Raw genomic sequence first — 14,229 nt, 5'->3', positions numbered from 1 at the left:
TCTGTTTAAGAGTAGTTCCTCTTTCCGCAGTTCCTGGGACATACTGCTTGTCAACCGAAGTTACGCTACTCCAGCTACATGAATAATGTAGCTGGAGTCAATGTAGCTTAGGTAGACTTACCCACGTGTCGTCACTGCGCTGGGTCGACAGGAGACTCTCCGGTTGACTTCCCTTACTCTTCTCAGAGAGCTGGAGTACTGGGGTTGACATTGATTCAGCGGGTCTTCGCTAGACCTGCTAAATCGATCCCTGCTGCATTGATTACAGCAGCGTCGATTTCCCCATAGTGAAGACAAGCCTATAGTTCTCCCATTGTTTTGTTCTAACTCTTAGATCTCCTTTGGAGGGTTGTGGCATAAATGGGTATTCCAAGGACTCTAAAGATGCGTCTCAAGAATATGGAGTACACAAACCACTTGTACCCTGTTCATCTCATTGTATTCAAAATGCTAAAGCCTTAGGGCCTCAAAGTTGCTGCAGGCAAGGTATTAAAATCCTGCACCAGTTGGCATGCTAGGCATCTGGAAAACTATTCACAGAAGTCCTTAGGTACATTTGGAAGAAAAAAGTGTTTTGAGCCTCATCTGAGGAAGATTTGCAAACCTTTGAAGAGAGATCCTTTGGAAGGGAGGATGTTACTGGATACTTCCTTTATATGGAGGGTGGGAATTTCCATTCCTTGCTATTATTCTAATGTAATATTTAAAACTCTGCTTATCCTTTCATTTCTGCTTCATGATTCACTGCTCGCTACTTCCCATTAGTGATTATAAGAACGGCCATACTGGGTCAGACCAAAGGTCCATCCAGCCCAGTATCCTGTCTTCCGACAGTAGCCAGTGCCAGGTGCTTCAGAGGGAATGAACAGAACAGGTAACCATCAAGTGATCTGTGCCCTGTCATCCATTCCCAGCTTCTGGCAAACAGAGGCTAGGGACACTTCAGAGTATGGTTCTGCATCCCTGCCCATCCTGGCTAATAGCTATTGATGGACCTATCCTCCATGAACTTATCTAGTTCATTTTTTTAACCCTGTATGTCATCGAGGTCCCAGGGGAGCCACACTGAGATTGCTCAATTAGGGCAAATTGCAAAGACTGGGGCAAACAATTCCCAAAACTGGTGGTTATTCTAATACTTAAATCCACCAAGCTAGTAATAAAACAGCTTCTATAATGCCTTGCTGGTTACCCAGAAGCCAATAACACAGTTGCCTTAAAGCAACCCAGCCTTAGGGCTTCCTCCCAGACAGCCACGTCAAGTATGATGAGGATTATTAAAAACCTTGTTCATATGAAAAAGTTCTACCAATCCCAAAGGATCGGACATATTACCCACCAAGTTTCAGAGTGGTAGCCATGTTAGTCTATATCAGCAAAAACAACGAGGAGTCTTTGTGTGATACCTTAGAGACTAACAAATTTATTTGGGCATAAGCTTTCGTGGGTTAAAACTGATGAAGTGGGTTCTAGCCCATGAAAGCTTATGACCAAATAAATTTGTTAGTCTCTAAGGTGTCACGAGGACTCCTCGTTGTTATTACCCACCAACTTAATATTTCAGATCTTACCCAAATATATGCTTACAGCCAATTCTTAACTAAACTAAAATTTATTTAAAAAGAGAGGGTTGAGTACTGGTTAAAAGATCATTACACGTACAGATATGAATATAGTTCTTAGATCAGTCTCATAATAGAGATGATGAGCTGTAGAGTTGCAAAGTTCTTTCAGAATTAGTCCATAGGTTCAGTCCAATGTTCAATACCAGAGTGATCCAAACCTCAGTCTTGTGGCTCAAGCTTCTCCTGACAAAGCATAAGCACAAGCACATTGGAGATGAAAGGATCAGGTTCCAAGAGTTTTTATAGAGATTTTTTGCAACCTCTTGTCAGCATGCAGTCCTTGGGTGAACAGTAGACTTCTTTGAAGTAATCTCTTTCTTAAGCATCACCGGGAATCAGCTACGTTTATTAGCACAGGGTAATTATTCATTAAGCAGTTCATAGAAAATGTACTACACATTTCAAAGTGAAATATAGACAATGACATTATCACACCCATGTTTCATCTAAATGTTAATACACCTCTACCCCGATATAACGCGGTCCTCGGGAGCCAAAAAATCTTACCGCGTTATAGGTGAAACCGCGTTATATCGAACTTGCTTTGGCCTCAAGCATCTCCGTCATTAATAGTCAGCAAATAGACCCGCCCCCTATCCAACCCCCACCTACTTCCTGCCCCCGACTGACTCCACAGAACCCCCGACCCATCCAACCTCCCCCTCTCCCCCTTCCCTAATCACCCCCAGGACTCCCATGCTGAGCCATGGACCGCACCGGGACGGCCACTAGGACCCAGGGAGCTGGCACATGGAAGCGCTCATACCTGCTCAACCACATCAGCTTGGGTGAGCTCCGTGGGGGCGGGACAGGGGGAACTGGCCCGGCGGCTGCTGCCCTGTCCGTGGAGCGCGCCCAGCCCAGCGCGGCAGTTGAGCCCACGAGGAGGAGCATGGCAGGCAGCCTCGTCTGAGGTGCCTGCGTGCGCCTGGTCCCCGCCTCGTGCCCACGTGGTGCTGGGGGAGAGTGAGCCATCGGCGGGCGGCTCCTGCCACACTCAGCCCATCTCTCCTCCTCTGCAGAGCCCCGCGCAGCCCATCTCTGGTGAGGACGCCGCAGCCAGCTGCTCGCCAGGGCGCATGGAACACCTGACTGCGGGCAGGTAGTGCGGCATGCTATGAACCCGGAGAGCCCGCCTGGCGCTGCTGCCAGCTGGGCCCACTGTGTGCCAAGTCCTCCAGCGCCGGGACAGGGGCACCTGCACGGCGCCGTCTAGGATGGGCACCTCTCCCTGCCCTGGATCCGCAACTTCCCCGCATGGACCAGTCTTCCCCAACTTCTCGGCACCAGCTGGAGCCCGTGTGACGTTCCCCTGCACTGCAGCTCCCCTCCTCGGGCTGTGGCTCCCCCCACTCCCTGTCCCCTGACCCCCCCCGAGACCCTCCGCCCCTTATCCAATCCCTCGGCCCCGGCACGGCACCCTTAACACACCGCTCAGAGCAGCGTGTCGGAGCCAGACATGCTGATCCGTCGGAGTGCACAGCCCCCCTCCCCCCCCCCCCAGAGCGCTGCTTCACTGCGTTCTGTCTGAATTCGTGTTATATCGGGTCGTGTTATATTGGGGTAGAGGTGTATTCCCTTTTGATCTTTGAATTAACAGATACAGGAACAACCATGTAAACAGATGGTTCCTGTCTAACATCTAACAAGATATAAGTTTACTTATACAATTAGTATTACCTATCATTCTCTAACTATGCACGTTTACATTTCAAAGCTCTAGTGTATCTAACAAAGCTATATTAGCTATTTATAAGGAATAACCCTAATTACCATTTGTATACATCTCTAATATATCTTTGAAGGTTGAATTAGGGTCATTTAGCCTGCAAGTTACTTAACCCTTTCTGACCCTGTCTCACACCTGCCCATCCAGGCTAATAGCTGTTGATGGACCTGTCCTCCATTAACTTACCTTGTTCTTTTTTGAACCATGATAGTCTTGGACTGAACAACATCCTTTGGCAAAGAGTTCTGTAGGTTGTGCATTGGGTGAAGAAATGCTTCCTTTTGTTTTAAACCTGCTGCCTATTAATTTCATGTGGTGACCCCTAGTTCTTGTGTTATGGGAAGGAGTAAATAACACTTTATTTACTTTCTCTACACCAGTTATGGTTTTATAGACGTCTATCATCTCCCCCCTTAGTTGTCTCTTTTCCAAGCTGAAAAGTCTCAGGTTAGGGCAACTGCACCTGATTCCCCTTAGTGGTTCAGCAAGGGCACCCATTCTCAGGCTTACAGCTCCCTACCCATTGCCTTTCTGGTGTAGAAACATCTCTCTCTCTTTCGATGGGTATCTTCAGTCTGAACAGTTCCCTGCCTTCACTGTTATTCCCAGCAACACAGACTTTCTAAACAGACCTGCTTGCTTTCTCTTCAGACACTAATAGTGTAACTGTCCACCGTTCTAAGCAAGCATATTTTATTCTTAAAATAAACGCACTATAGAGAAAACATTAAAACAAAATAATCTACATGCATGCTAATAAATTTACCAGAGATCACCCACCCCAACATGGGTTCTGGTAGGAATATTCCTTTAAAGCCTCACCCAGTGGTTTCCCTGTGGTTTCAATTTCATCTGGAGAAGCTGTGCAACAAAATGAGATTTCTTTCTGTTAGCAGCTTCTCTCCTCATTTAACTTACCCTGGTGGTCTGGAAAGTGACCAGAATACAAACTGAACATTTTCTCTAAAGTGAGACTTAAACATACAATTGTCTTAAATTGATTGTTATATTAAGTTATTGTCTTACTGCTAAGAATGAGTTGCTGAAGTGTTTCAACAGTGTTGGAAGAACTCTTCTTTGCTGAAGAGTCGGGCTGCCTCTCTGAGGGGATCTGAGCTTCTCTCCCTGCCCCTCATGTCAAACCCAGGAACATGGGAGCCTTGATTCTCTGAGGGGTCTAAACTCCTTTCCCTCCGTGTGTGTGTGTGTGTGTGTGTGTGTGTGTTGGAATTGGCGGGTGGGTAGTGCATGGTGTGGCTGCCTCTCTGGATGGGAAGCTTGAGAACAGGCATGCTTGGAACATGCACCAAGCACATACTGCTGAGACCAAGGTGAGGAGTTGAGAATAGGTATGCTTGGTGCATATCACAAACTCATAGCACTGTCACTGAGAAGGGGGAAAGGAAATACCTATTGAGGTGAATAGAACAGTTTTTATATGCCTCAGAGCTTTGTCCATGGGGTGTTCTCATTCAGCTGAGAACATCTCACTGAGATGAATGGGCCACTTCACATCTTTCTGAACTTCCTGTGCTGCAGATGGATGTATAGAGCCCATTCCCCACACACTAGGGTTTGTTTCTTTCTTCTCTCTCTCTTCTGCTTACAGCTGATATGGGCACTTCTCAGACACACTACCTTCCCACTTCCGTAGGGCCAGGGGCATGGAGAAGGGTGAAGTTGCTGTGTGGGGGAGGAGGGGAAAGGGCAATAGGGGGATGGGTTTCAAAGCAGCAGGACGTGAGGAGCTGAGGTCAGAACAATGGGTATGATGGAGGGAATGTTGGAGCAGTGGTAGGGAGTCTGAGCATTGTCTCAGGAGTAGAAAACAGAGTTCAGCAAAACTCTAACTTCTGAAAACCAGGGAATATAGAATTAATGTGCATGCCAGCACAACCTTAACTCTACTGCCCTGGAGCTGGCAGTAGCCAATGGGAATTATCTACATGCACTCGAGCTGTGTTCACTATGTTAAGTGTAGCTGTACTGAATGTTTGGAGGATTGGTTGGAGCAGTATGGCAGAGCTGTGATTGTGATGTGAGATCTGGGGACTTCGCCCCTCTCCTTGTCCAACTGTGTGTGTGAAGAAAGGAAAGAGGTGCATGTGTACCTATTGAGATCCAATATGCTCCTTTTTAGCAGTGAGTTCGGAAAGCTGTGTTAGCTGTGCACTAGGGTCTTGTTGCTATGGGGATTGTCCACAGTGAGGCAGGATACGAGTGATCTGTGGGTTTAATGAGGGGGTAAGTGAAAGCATAGTGTTAAATGGCATCCTGTGCATAAAGGTGAAAGAGTTTGTAAAAGGGATTGAAATTGTAAAATTCAGCAGCAGGGGTATTTCTGTGGAGTGGGCTTAAATGTAGGTAGCTCCTGTTCAGTACAGTTCTGTCCTACACTGGTCATGTGCCTATTCCCTTAAGTGTTTGCAAAGGCAGTGTGCAAATATTTTGAGGGGGGAGGGATAGCTCAGTGGTTTGAGCATTGGCCTGCTAAACCCAGGGTTGTGAGTTCAATCCTTGAGGGGGCCACTTAGGGATCTGGGGCAAAATCAGTACTTGGTCCTGCTAGTGAAGGCAGGGGGCTGGACTCAACCTTTCAGGGTCCCTTCCAGTTCTAGGAGATAGGTATATCTCCATATATTATTATTATTATTATGTGCATTATGAATGTATTTGGTCATTGCTCAGAGTGTAGAGTTACGGTTGTATTGGCATATATGTTAATTCTGTATTTCCTGGTTTTTAGAGGTTTGAGTTCTGCTGACTTCAACGTTCTGGAAAGGCACGTGGTACCACTGGGTAATCTTGACTCTGTTAATTAAGTTTTTTGTCAATGAATACATACACAGGAAAGAGGATCAGAATAAATTATTGTGCTATGACACTAGCTTGCCAGAACTTCCACAGACAACAGTGCATATACAGTGAACCTCTGATGTATGCAGTAGATAGTGAAAAGTTTTGAGAGTTAAGTCTGGTTTTAAAAAGTCCATTTCTTTAAACTGTCAGTTTAATATTAACAGCATTATTTTTATACTTCCTTTTCCATTCAGGTTTAAAAAACGAATGCTGATAGAACAGCTTGAGGGTTTTCTGGAAGAAATCCATCGCAGATCCAACCAAGTCAACCATATCAACAGCAGCTAAGAGATGTTTTACACATAGAAAAGCCACAGTAGGGCACAGCTGTATTACCTGCATTCATTTTTGACATGCACTCTTGGCTCAAGTCCCCATCTGAAAGACTAAAAGCTGCTCTCTAGTATGATGGAAAAAGTATACGTAATCTTTTTCTTCATTTCTGTTATTTTTGTAATGTGAAAAATATCACTAAAAGCATTTTTATTTAACAAACTAAAAATAGAGAATTTCTTGCTTGTCATTGACTTAAATGTCACTTTCCCTCAGGTTCTATTTTCTTAACCCAACCTTCAAAACTATCATCTCTGTTAAGGTTGAACTTTGCCAAAAAAAAGAAAAGAAAAAAAAAAAAGTTGCTTTGTAATTTTCAAAAAAAGCACATACATTAAACAAGGTAATGTTTTGTATATACAGTTATTTTGGATATATTATTGTAAGTTGTACAAATGTATTTTGAAAAATATTTAAGAAAAGCACTTTTGTTATTCCATCAATAAAAAAAACCCTCTATTTTAATCTTTGGTGGTTAGGAATGAGTACGGTTTTCATTGAAGTGGCTCATTTCTCTCCTCCCCTTTTTAGATCTACGCAGTTTTATTGTAATTTTTTTTAGGAACCAGCTACAATTTTAAGCCTCATTGGAAATGCTGATTCTTTGGTTCTCCGAATAAGATATAAATTACGAAAAGAAATTAAGAAAGCTGCTATTTGACTGCATTGTTATGGTGATAAGTTGGCATAGCATCATGTATTCTAAGTCTTATTTTTACTGAACAGCATCACAGATCTTATGTACGGTATGCACACCAGAAAAATGGCAAAATGTGGGATTATTTAAGTTTTCTTTGAGATTTAACAATCTTTCCAATTATGCCAACCTCATCCCTTGCTCCTTAACGAGGCTGCTTGTGTGCCTAACCCTCTCTCCCTTCCCCGGCCCTGCACTGTAAAGTAAAAGATTTTTTTTAAATGTAAAGTCTGCATTGGAAGTAGTGTATATGGTGGTACTGATTCACTTGTTTAGGTGAGTAGAGACACTCAGGCTATGTTTACTGCAAGTGAAGATGTGAGTGGAGCACGGGTATGCCTACCTGTGCTGTTAGCTTTAATTTAGTTAGACCGGGTGACAACAGTAGTGTTGACATGGTGGCTCAGATTAGCAACCCAAGTCCATAGTCAAGAGTCCCCAGTGGGCTGGTACTCTGCTGTCCTGGTGCCAATTCCTTAACAGACTGTCTCTCAGCTAGATTATTTCTTATGGCTACACTTCAGCTGCTTGTTTACCTCACCACTTCAGCTTGGTAATGTAACTGATTCTGGAACCTAATTCAGTTTTTAATTTTTTGTTTAAAACTTCCGTTTCAGGAGCAGAAAATAAACCACCACTTGAAAAATAGCAGATAATCTAAAGCTTCGTGGTGGGTTGGTATTGCCTCCTCTCAGCTGACTCAGTCTTGTGAGCAAAGAACACAAATAACTGTAATACGGTCTGTTGGTTTTAGCTAGCCTCCTGTTACCTTGTGATGCCAACCATTTTTTAAAAAGAGTAAAAGATGCTTTTATACAGCTACAAAATAAAAGCACTCTACACAAAATGCAAAAGTAATACATTTTATTTACAAAGTTATTTGGTTAACATTTATCTGCTCTTCCTGTGGATTTTTTGCAAAATAATTTTAAGTATCCAGTTTTTAATAAATATGCACAGTGTGCCTCAATTTCATTGAAGGAAAGATGGCTGCAGGAGGAATAAGGGGAGGGTGCATTGGACACACTTATTCTGAAGGATTTGTAACTCTTCCTATAAAAAGCACTGAGCCTGTGAATTAAAATAAACACACAGTCAATCAAAAAGTGTATACATATAATTGTGTACCTAATTTGTACATGTAACTGGTAGGTTAACTGTCAGACGGTCACATACATGCAAATACTGGTTTTGTGGGTCCAATTGCAGTAACTTGCATTTTTAAAAGTCTGAAATCAGTTAAGGGCCAGGTTAACTTGTTAATTTAGCAGATTAGATTCAGTTGCTTATTAAAGGGTTGGCAGCTGAACAAGGAGCTTCCTTATCTTATCTTCCTAGCCTTTGGCCTAAATCTTGGCCAAAATGAAAATGGCTTTGAACTTGACCAAGTAGTAATGGGTCAGATTCATTCCTATGTATATGTTCTAGAGTTACAGCAGAGATGAATTTGGCCCATTGTCTTACTGCCTCATTAGATTCAGTAATTAACCTATGCTTTAAATCACTTAAACTGAAATGGGATGATATCTTATCAGCTTGTCTTTTTTCTCTAGACGGAGATGTTCTGAAGTTGAATTTCAGAGAGAAAAGTGATGCTCTTAATTGTATCATACTTGGGCCAGAGGCTATATTTTCCACAGTATGTGGAAAGTGCCTAGTACATTGCAGAATATAAATATTGGGGGGAGAGTTCCTGGGCTTTTGTTCTGTAGTGAGACCTATTGTTAACTTCCAGGTGGTAGGAGTTTGGAGCTTACTGCCCCCCAAATAAGCCAAACATTAAACATCAGTATTTTTAATAGTAGCTTTATTCTTTTCCTCTCCCCAAAGACAGACTTCTACCAAAAGTAATTGTATATTTTTACACTTTTTTGATGATAAATAGAAGAAAAAAATGTGATTTGCTATGCTATGACTGTTTCTGATTCTATTCTGATTAGAATGCTGTTTGGTGTTTTCTTCATTAATTATTTTTATTATTATTATTAAGAGAGATATCCCATCTCCTTGAACTGGAAGGGACCTTGAAAGGTCATCGAGTCCAGCCCCCTGCCTTCACTAGCAGGACCAAGTACTGATTTTTCCCCAGATCCCTAAGTGGCCCCCTCAAGGATTGAACTCACAACCCTGGGTTTAGTAGGCCAATGCTCCACTTGATTTCTCTAAATTTGTATTTTACAGTCTAATTTTCATCCTATTAAGTGCATAGTTGAGTATAGTAAGTTTTAATTTTTTTGTTCAATTTGCTTACTAAAGCCACTTTTAATACTTAAAAGTGGCAACTTTCTTGCTTGTCTCGGCAAGAGACCAAGTCGTGACAGGACAGATTAGGCTCCATGCCTCTCCAAATAAGGAGATGCTTAGATTTGAGGCATAGGGGCAGGACAGGGGAGGAGAAACTTGTATTGCCCCTGCACGTGCTTTACCTTTCCATTCTTCAGATAAATGGATGTTAGTCCCCAGGGCCATCAGAGTGCCTTTGGGCACTAAATTTATGCCAAAGAAAAGTCTAACTGAATTCCCATGATTGTCAGTTTTTCTGCTTCCACTGTTTGTAGTTGAAAATTTATTCTACAGATTATATTTTTAAAGGAGTTTTATGGAAATTGAAGTCATTTTAGAGAATAGCTCCTTATTTATTTATGGGAAATACTAGTAAGATTTTTTTTACTATTAGGTGAGTGACTCCTCTACTGAATAAAGGAATTATGCGTACCTGTATTGGCGTGCCTTAGGAAAAAGATAAAAGGTCTGTCTGCTTTGAAAATAGGAGTTCGAGATCTTTTTAATAGCACCATAGCTGCAATGCAAGAGAGAGAAAACATTCACGTGTCAGTTTCAGTTTTGCCTTCGCTTCGACAGAGCACCCTCCTAAAACACTCAGATTTTTACTACACTAACCACCAAATTATTCATGTGCCCTTACTGTGATAAAAATAAATGTAATGTTTGTTTAACCCAGCAGAAAAAAAATCTCCCCAAGTAAATTTGCAAGGATGAATTACATAGGTAACGCAGTGCTGTCTGATCACTGAGTAATTACGCCTGCTTGCCTTTGAGTTTTAAGACTCACCATTGATATTTTTTTCATTGATAGTACTAATGCTTGGTCAAGACACGACTGCACCACTTGCCCTGTTCATAACCATCTATGCATAGAGACGGAGTTTACAGTAAGTTGACAAATGACACAAATTATCCCCCTTTTGCAGATGGGAAAAACAGGCACAGAGAGATGAAGTGATCAGCCTGAGATCACACCTGAAGCTTATGGCAGACTCCTGAATTGAATCCTAATCTCCTGAATCCCAGTGCAGTGTCTAAACTATAAGACTGCTTACTCTCTGCAGTTATTTTCTTACTATCTATTTAACTTACATTTTTAAAGTTATAAAAATAAAAACCCTGTTTAAATATTGCTAAGGCTGTCAATTGCAGTTAACGTGTGATTAATTCAAAAAAATTAATTGTGATTAAACGCACTGTTAAACAATAGAATGCCAATTGAAATTTATTAAATATTTCGGATGTTTTTCTACACTTTCAAATATATTGATTTCTATTACAATACAGAATACAGTATACAGTACTCACTTTATAGTATTTTTATTACAAATATTTTCCCTGTAAAAATGAAATAGTATTTTTCAATTCACCTCATACAAGTACTATAGTACAATATCTGTATCATGAAAGTGTAACTTTGTTACATAACTGCACTCAAAAAGTAAACAATGTAAAACTTTAGAGCCTACAGCTCCACTCAGGTCCTACTTCTTGTTCAACCAATTGCGAAGAAAAACAAGTTTGTTTACATTTATGGGAGATGCTGCTGCCTGCTTGTATTTACGTCACCTGAAAGTGAGAACAGGTGTCTGCATGGCACTTTGGTAGTGGGCATTGCAAGGTATTTACGTTCCAGATATGCTAAATATTCATATGCTCCTTCATGCTTCAGCCACCATTCTGATGCTTGTTTAAAAAAAATAATGCATTAATTAAATTTGTGACTGAACTTGGGGGAGAATTGTATATCTCCTGTTCTGTTTTACCCACGTTCTGACATATATTTCATGTTATAGCAGTCTCGGATAATGACCCGGAACATGTTCATTTTAATAACACTTTCACTGCAGATTTGACAAAACGCAAAGAAGGTACTAATGTGAGATTTCTAAAAATAGCTATAGCACTCGACCCAAGGTTTAAGAATCTGAAGTGCCGTCCAGAATCTGAAAGGGACGAGGTGTGGAGCATGCTTTCAGAAGTCTTAAAAGAGCAACATTCAGATGCGGAAACTACAGAACCCAAAACACCAAAAAAGAAAAATCAACCTTCTGCTGGTGGCATCTGACTGAGATGATGAAAACGAACAGGCGTTGGTCTGCTCTGCTTTGGATCATTATTGAGCAGAACCCATCATCATCATGGATACATGTCCTCTGGAATGGTGTTAAAGCGACATATGAATTTTTAGCTCATCTAGCACGTAAATATCTTGCAACGCTGGCTACAATAGTGCCACGCGAACGCTTGTTCTCACTTTCAAGTGACATTGTAAACAAGAAGCAGGCAGCATTATCTCCTGCAAATTGTAACCAACTTTGTTTGAGTGATTGGCTGACCAAGAAGTAGGACTGAGTGGACTTGTAGGCTCTAAAGCAGGGGTGGGCAAACAATGGCCCGGGGGCTGTATCCGGCCCTTCAGACATTTTAATCTGGCCTTCGAGCTCCTGCTGGCGAGCAGGATTGGAGGCTTGCCCTGCTCCGGCACTCCAGCCAGGGAACAGGGTTGGGGGCTTGCCTGCTCCACACCTGCCATGACTCTGCATGGCTCCCGGAAGCAGGGGCATGTCCCTCCACTGGCTGCCCCTGCCCCAAGCACTGCTCCACATCTCCCATTGGCTGGGAACTACAGCCAATGGGTGTTGTAGGGGTGGCACATGTGGACGGGGCAGCGTGCAGAGCTGCTGCTGCTTCCTGGAGCTGCTTGAGGTAAGCGCCACCCGGAGCCTGCACCTCTGAACCCCTTCTTCCCCCCAATCCCATGCTCCAGCTCTGATCCCCCTCCCGCCCTCCTAACCCCTTGGTCCCAGCCCGGAGCATCATCCTGCACCCCCAACTCCTCAGCCTCAGCCCCACCCCAGAGCCTGCACTCCCAGCTGGAGCCTGCACCGCCCCCCATCTCAACCCCCTGTCCCACCCTAGAGCCCCCTTCTGCACCCTGAACTCCTCATTTCTGGCCCCACCCCAGAGCCTGCATCCCCAGCCAGAGTTCTCTTCCCTTCCCGCACCCCAACCCCCAATTTTGTGAGCATTCGTGGTTCGCCATACAGCTTCCATACCCAGATGTGACCCTCGGGCCAAAAAGTCTACCCACCCCTGCTCTAAAGTTTTATATGGTTTTATTTTTGAATGCAGTTTTTTTTTTTAACATAATTCTACATTCGTTCGTTCAACTTTCATGATAAAGAGATTGGACTACAGTAATGGAGGAGTTGAAAAATACTATTTCTTTTTTTTACAGTGCAAATATTTGTAATAAAAATATAAAGTGAGCACTGTACACTTTGTATTCTATGTTGTAATTGAAATATATTTGAAAATATAGAAAACATCCAGAAATATTTAAATAAATGGTATTCTATTATTGTTTAACAGCCTGATTAATTGCAATCAATTTTTTTAATCGCTTGACAGCCCTAATAATTGCCCAAATGCATTTCTAGGTAGCTAGATAGTGTAACTAATATACTGACTAAAAATTAACACGTTTGTAGGCTTTTTAGGATAAAACCATTTGCCAAAAATAATTTTAATCCAAGATATATATTAAAAATAGTTTACAAATCTAGTTTGATTAGAATGATTTCCTTCTTTCTCCCACAATCTAATTCTTTCTAAATTTTTCTTTGCAATAAAATGTATGACTAGATGTTCCACGGTTTTAAGTAACCAGTTCTTGTACAATTGCATATAGCTATAAACATGTTAAAACCAGCCGTGACTGCTCTAGCAATGGAGTACAGGAGGAAGAGAAGAGAACACCTTGGTGGCTAAAGAGAAAGTTAACCAGATAGAAGACAGTGTGATAGTGTTTTTGCCATTGTTCTTTTCTATCAAGCTGACCACATTTGGGACAGTAGAGAGAGTAGAGGAAAGCAGATGGCACTACTCTGAATATGTGCAGTGCTAAGTTTGCAAATGTTCTGGTACTGGCCCGTTTGCTCTCTGCTGCCTCCACATGTGAAAAATCAAATGCACAACTACAACATGGGGAATAATTGGGTAGGTGATAGTACTGGTGAAAAAGATCTGAGGGTTATAATTCATGACAAATTGGATGAGAGTCAGCCATGTGATGCAGCTGCAGAAAAGACTAATATTCTGGTGCATATTAACTAGTGTTGTAAGTAAGACACAAGAAGTAATTGGCACTGGTGAGGCCTCAGCTGGAGTACTGCGTCCCATTCTACACCCCACATGATATATGTGGACGAATGGCAGAGTGTAGAGGAGAGCAGCAAAAATGGTGAAAGGTTTAGAAAATGTGACTTATGAAGAAAAGTTTAAAAAGGAGGTGGGGAGGGCACATGTAGTCTTGACAAAAGAAGACTGAGGGCGAACCTGATAAATCTTCAAGTATGTTAAGAGAACAATGAACAGTTATCCATATTCACTGAAGGTAGAATAAAAAGTAATGGACTTAATCAGGCAGTCAAGGAGATTTAGGTTAGATATTAGGAAATACTCTCTAACTTTAAGGGCAGTTAAACTCTGGAATACGCTTCCAAAGGAGGTTATGGATTCGCCATCATTGGAGGTTTTAAAAACCAGGCTGGACAAATGCCTGTCAAGGGATGGTGTAAGTATAATTGACTGTGCCACAGTGCAGGGGGGTGAATTTGATGACTTCTTGAGGTCCCTCCATCCCTATATTTCTATGATTCTATGACAGATTACCTTCCTACTCTTCCAGCCCTTCC

At 42.2% G+C, this 14,229-nt stretch overlaps 2 protein-coding genes across 4 annotated transcripts in view; one reads left to right on the top strand and one right to left on the bottom strand.

Annotated features, from left to right (window-relative positions):
* INTS6 (integrator complex subunit 6) overlaps positions 1-7,011 on the top strand; it is a 95,376-nt gene extending 88,365 nt beyond the window's left edge. For all 3 annotated transcript variants that reach the window (XM_054015146.1, XM_054015144.1, XM_054015149.1), the window contains one exon: positions 6,408-7,011. In XM_054015146.1, coding sequence (XP_053871121.1) covers positions 6,408-6,501 — 94 coding nt within the window. In that variant the 3' untranslated portion in view covers positions 6,502-7,011. The remainder of the gene's footprint in view (positions 1-6,407) is intronic.
* A 2,922-nt stretch (positions 7,012-9,933) lies between these two features.
* Positions 9,934-14,229, bottom strand: part of SERPINE3 (serpin family E member 3) — a 30,194-nt gene continuing 25,898 nt past the window's right edge. The window contains exon 7 of the mRNA XM_054015154.1: positions 9,934-10,043. Coding sequence (XP_053871129.1) covers positions 9,934-10,043 — 110 coding nt within the window. The remainder of the gene's footprint in view (positions 10,044-14,229) is intronic.

The sequence above is a fragment of the Malaclemys terrapin genome, chromosome 1, assembly GCF_027887155.1.
Source record: "Malaclemys terrapin pileata isolate rMalTer1 chromosome 1, rMalTer1.hap1, whole genome shotgun sequence".
In the NCBI taxonomy this organism is placed as follows: Eukaryota; Metazoa; Chordata; order Testudines; family Emydidae; genus Malaclemys; species Malaclemys terrapin.
The sequence above is the reverse complement of the archived record's forward strand: the minus strand, read 5'-3'. Positions and strand labels throughout refer to the sequence as shown.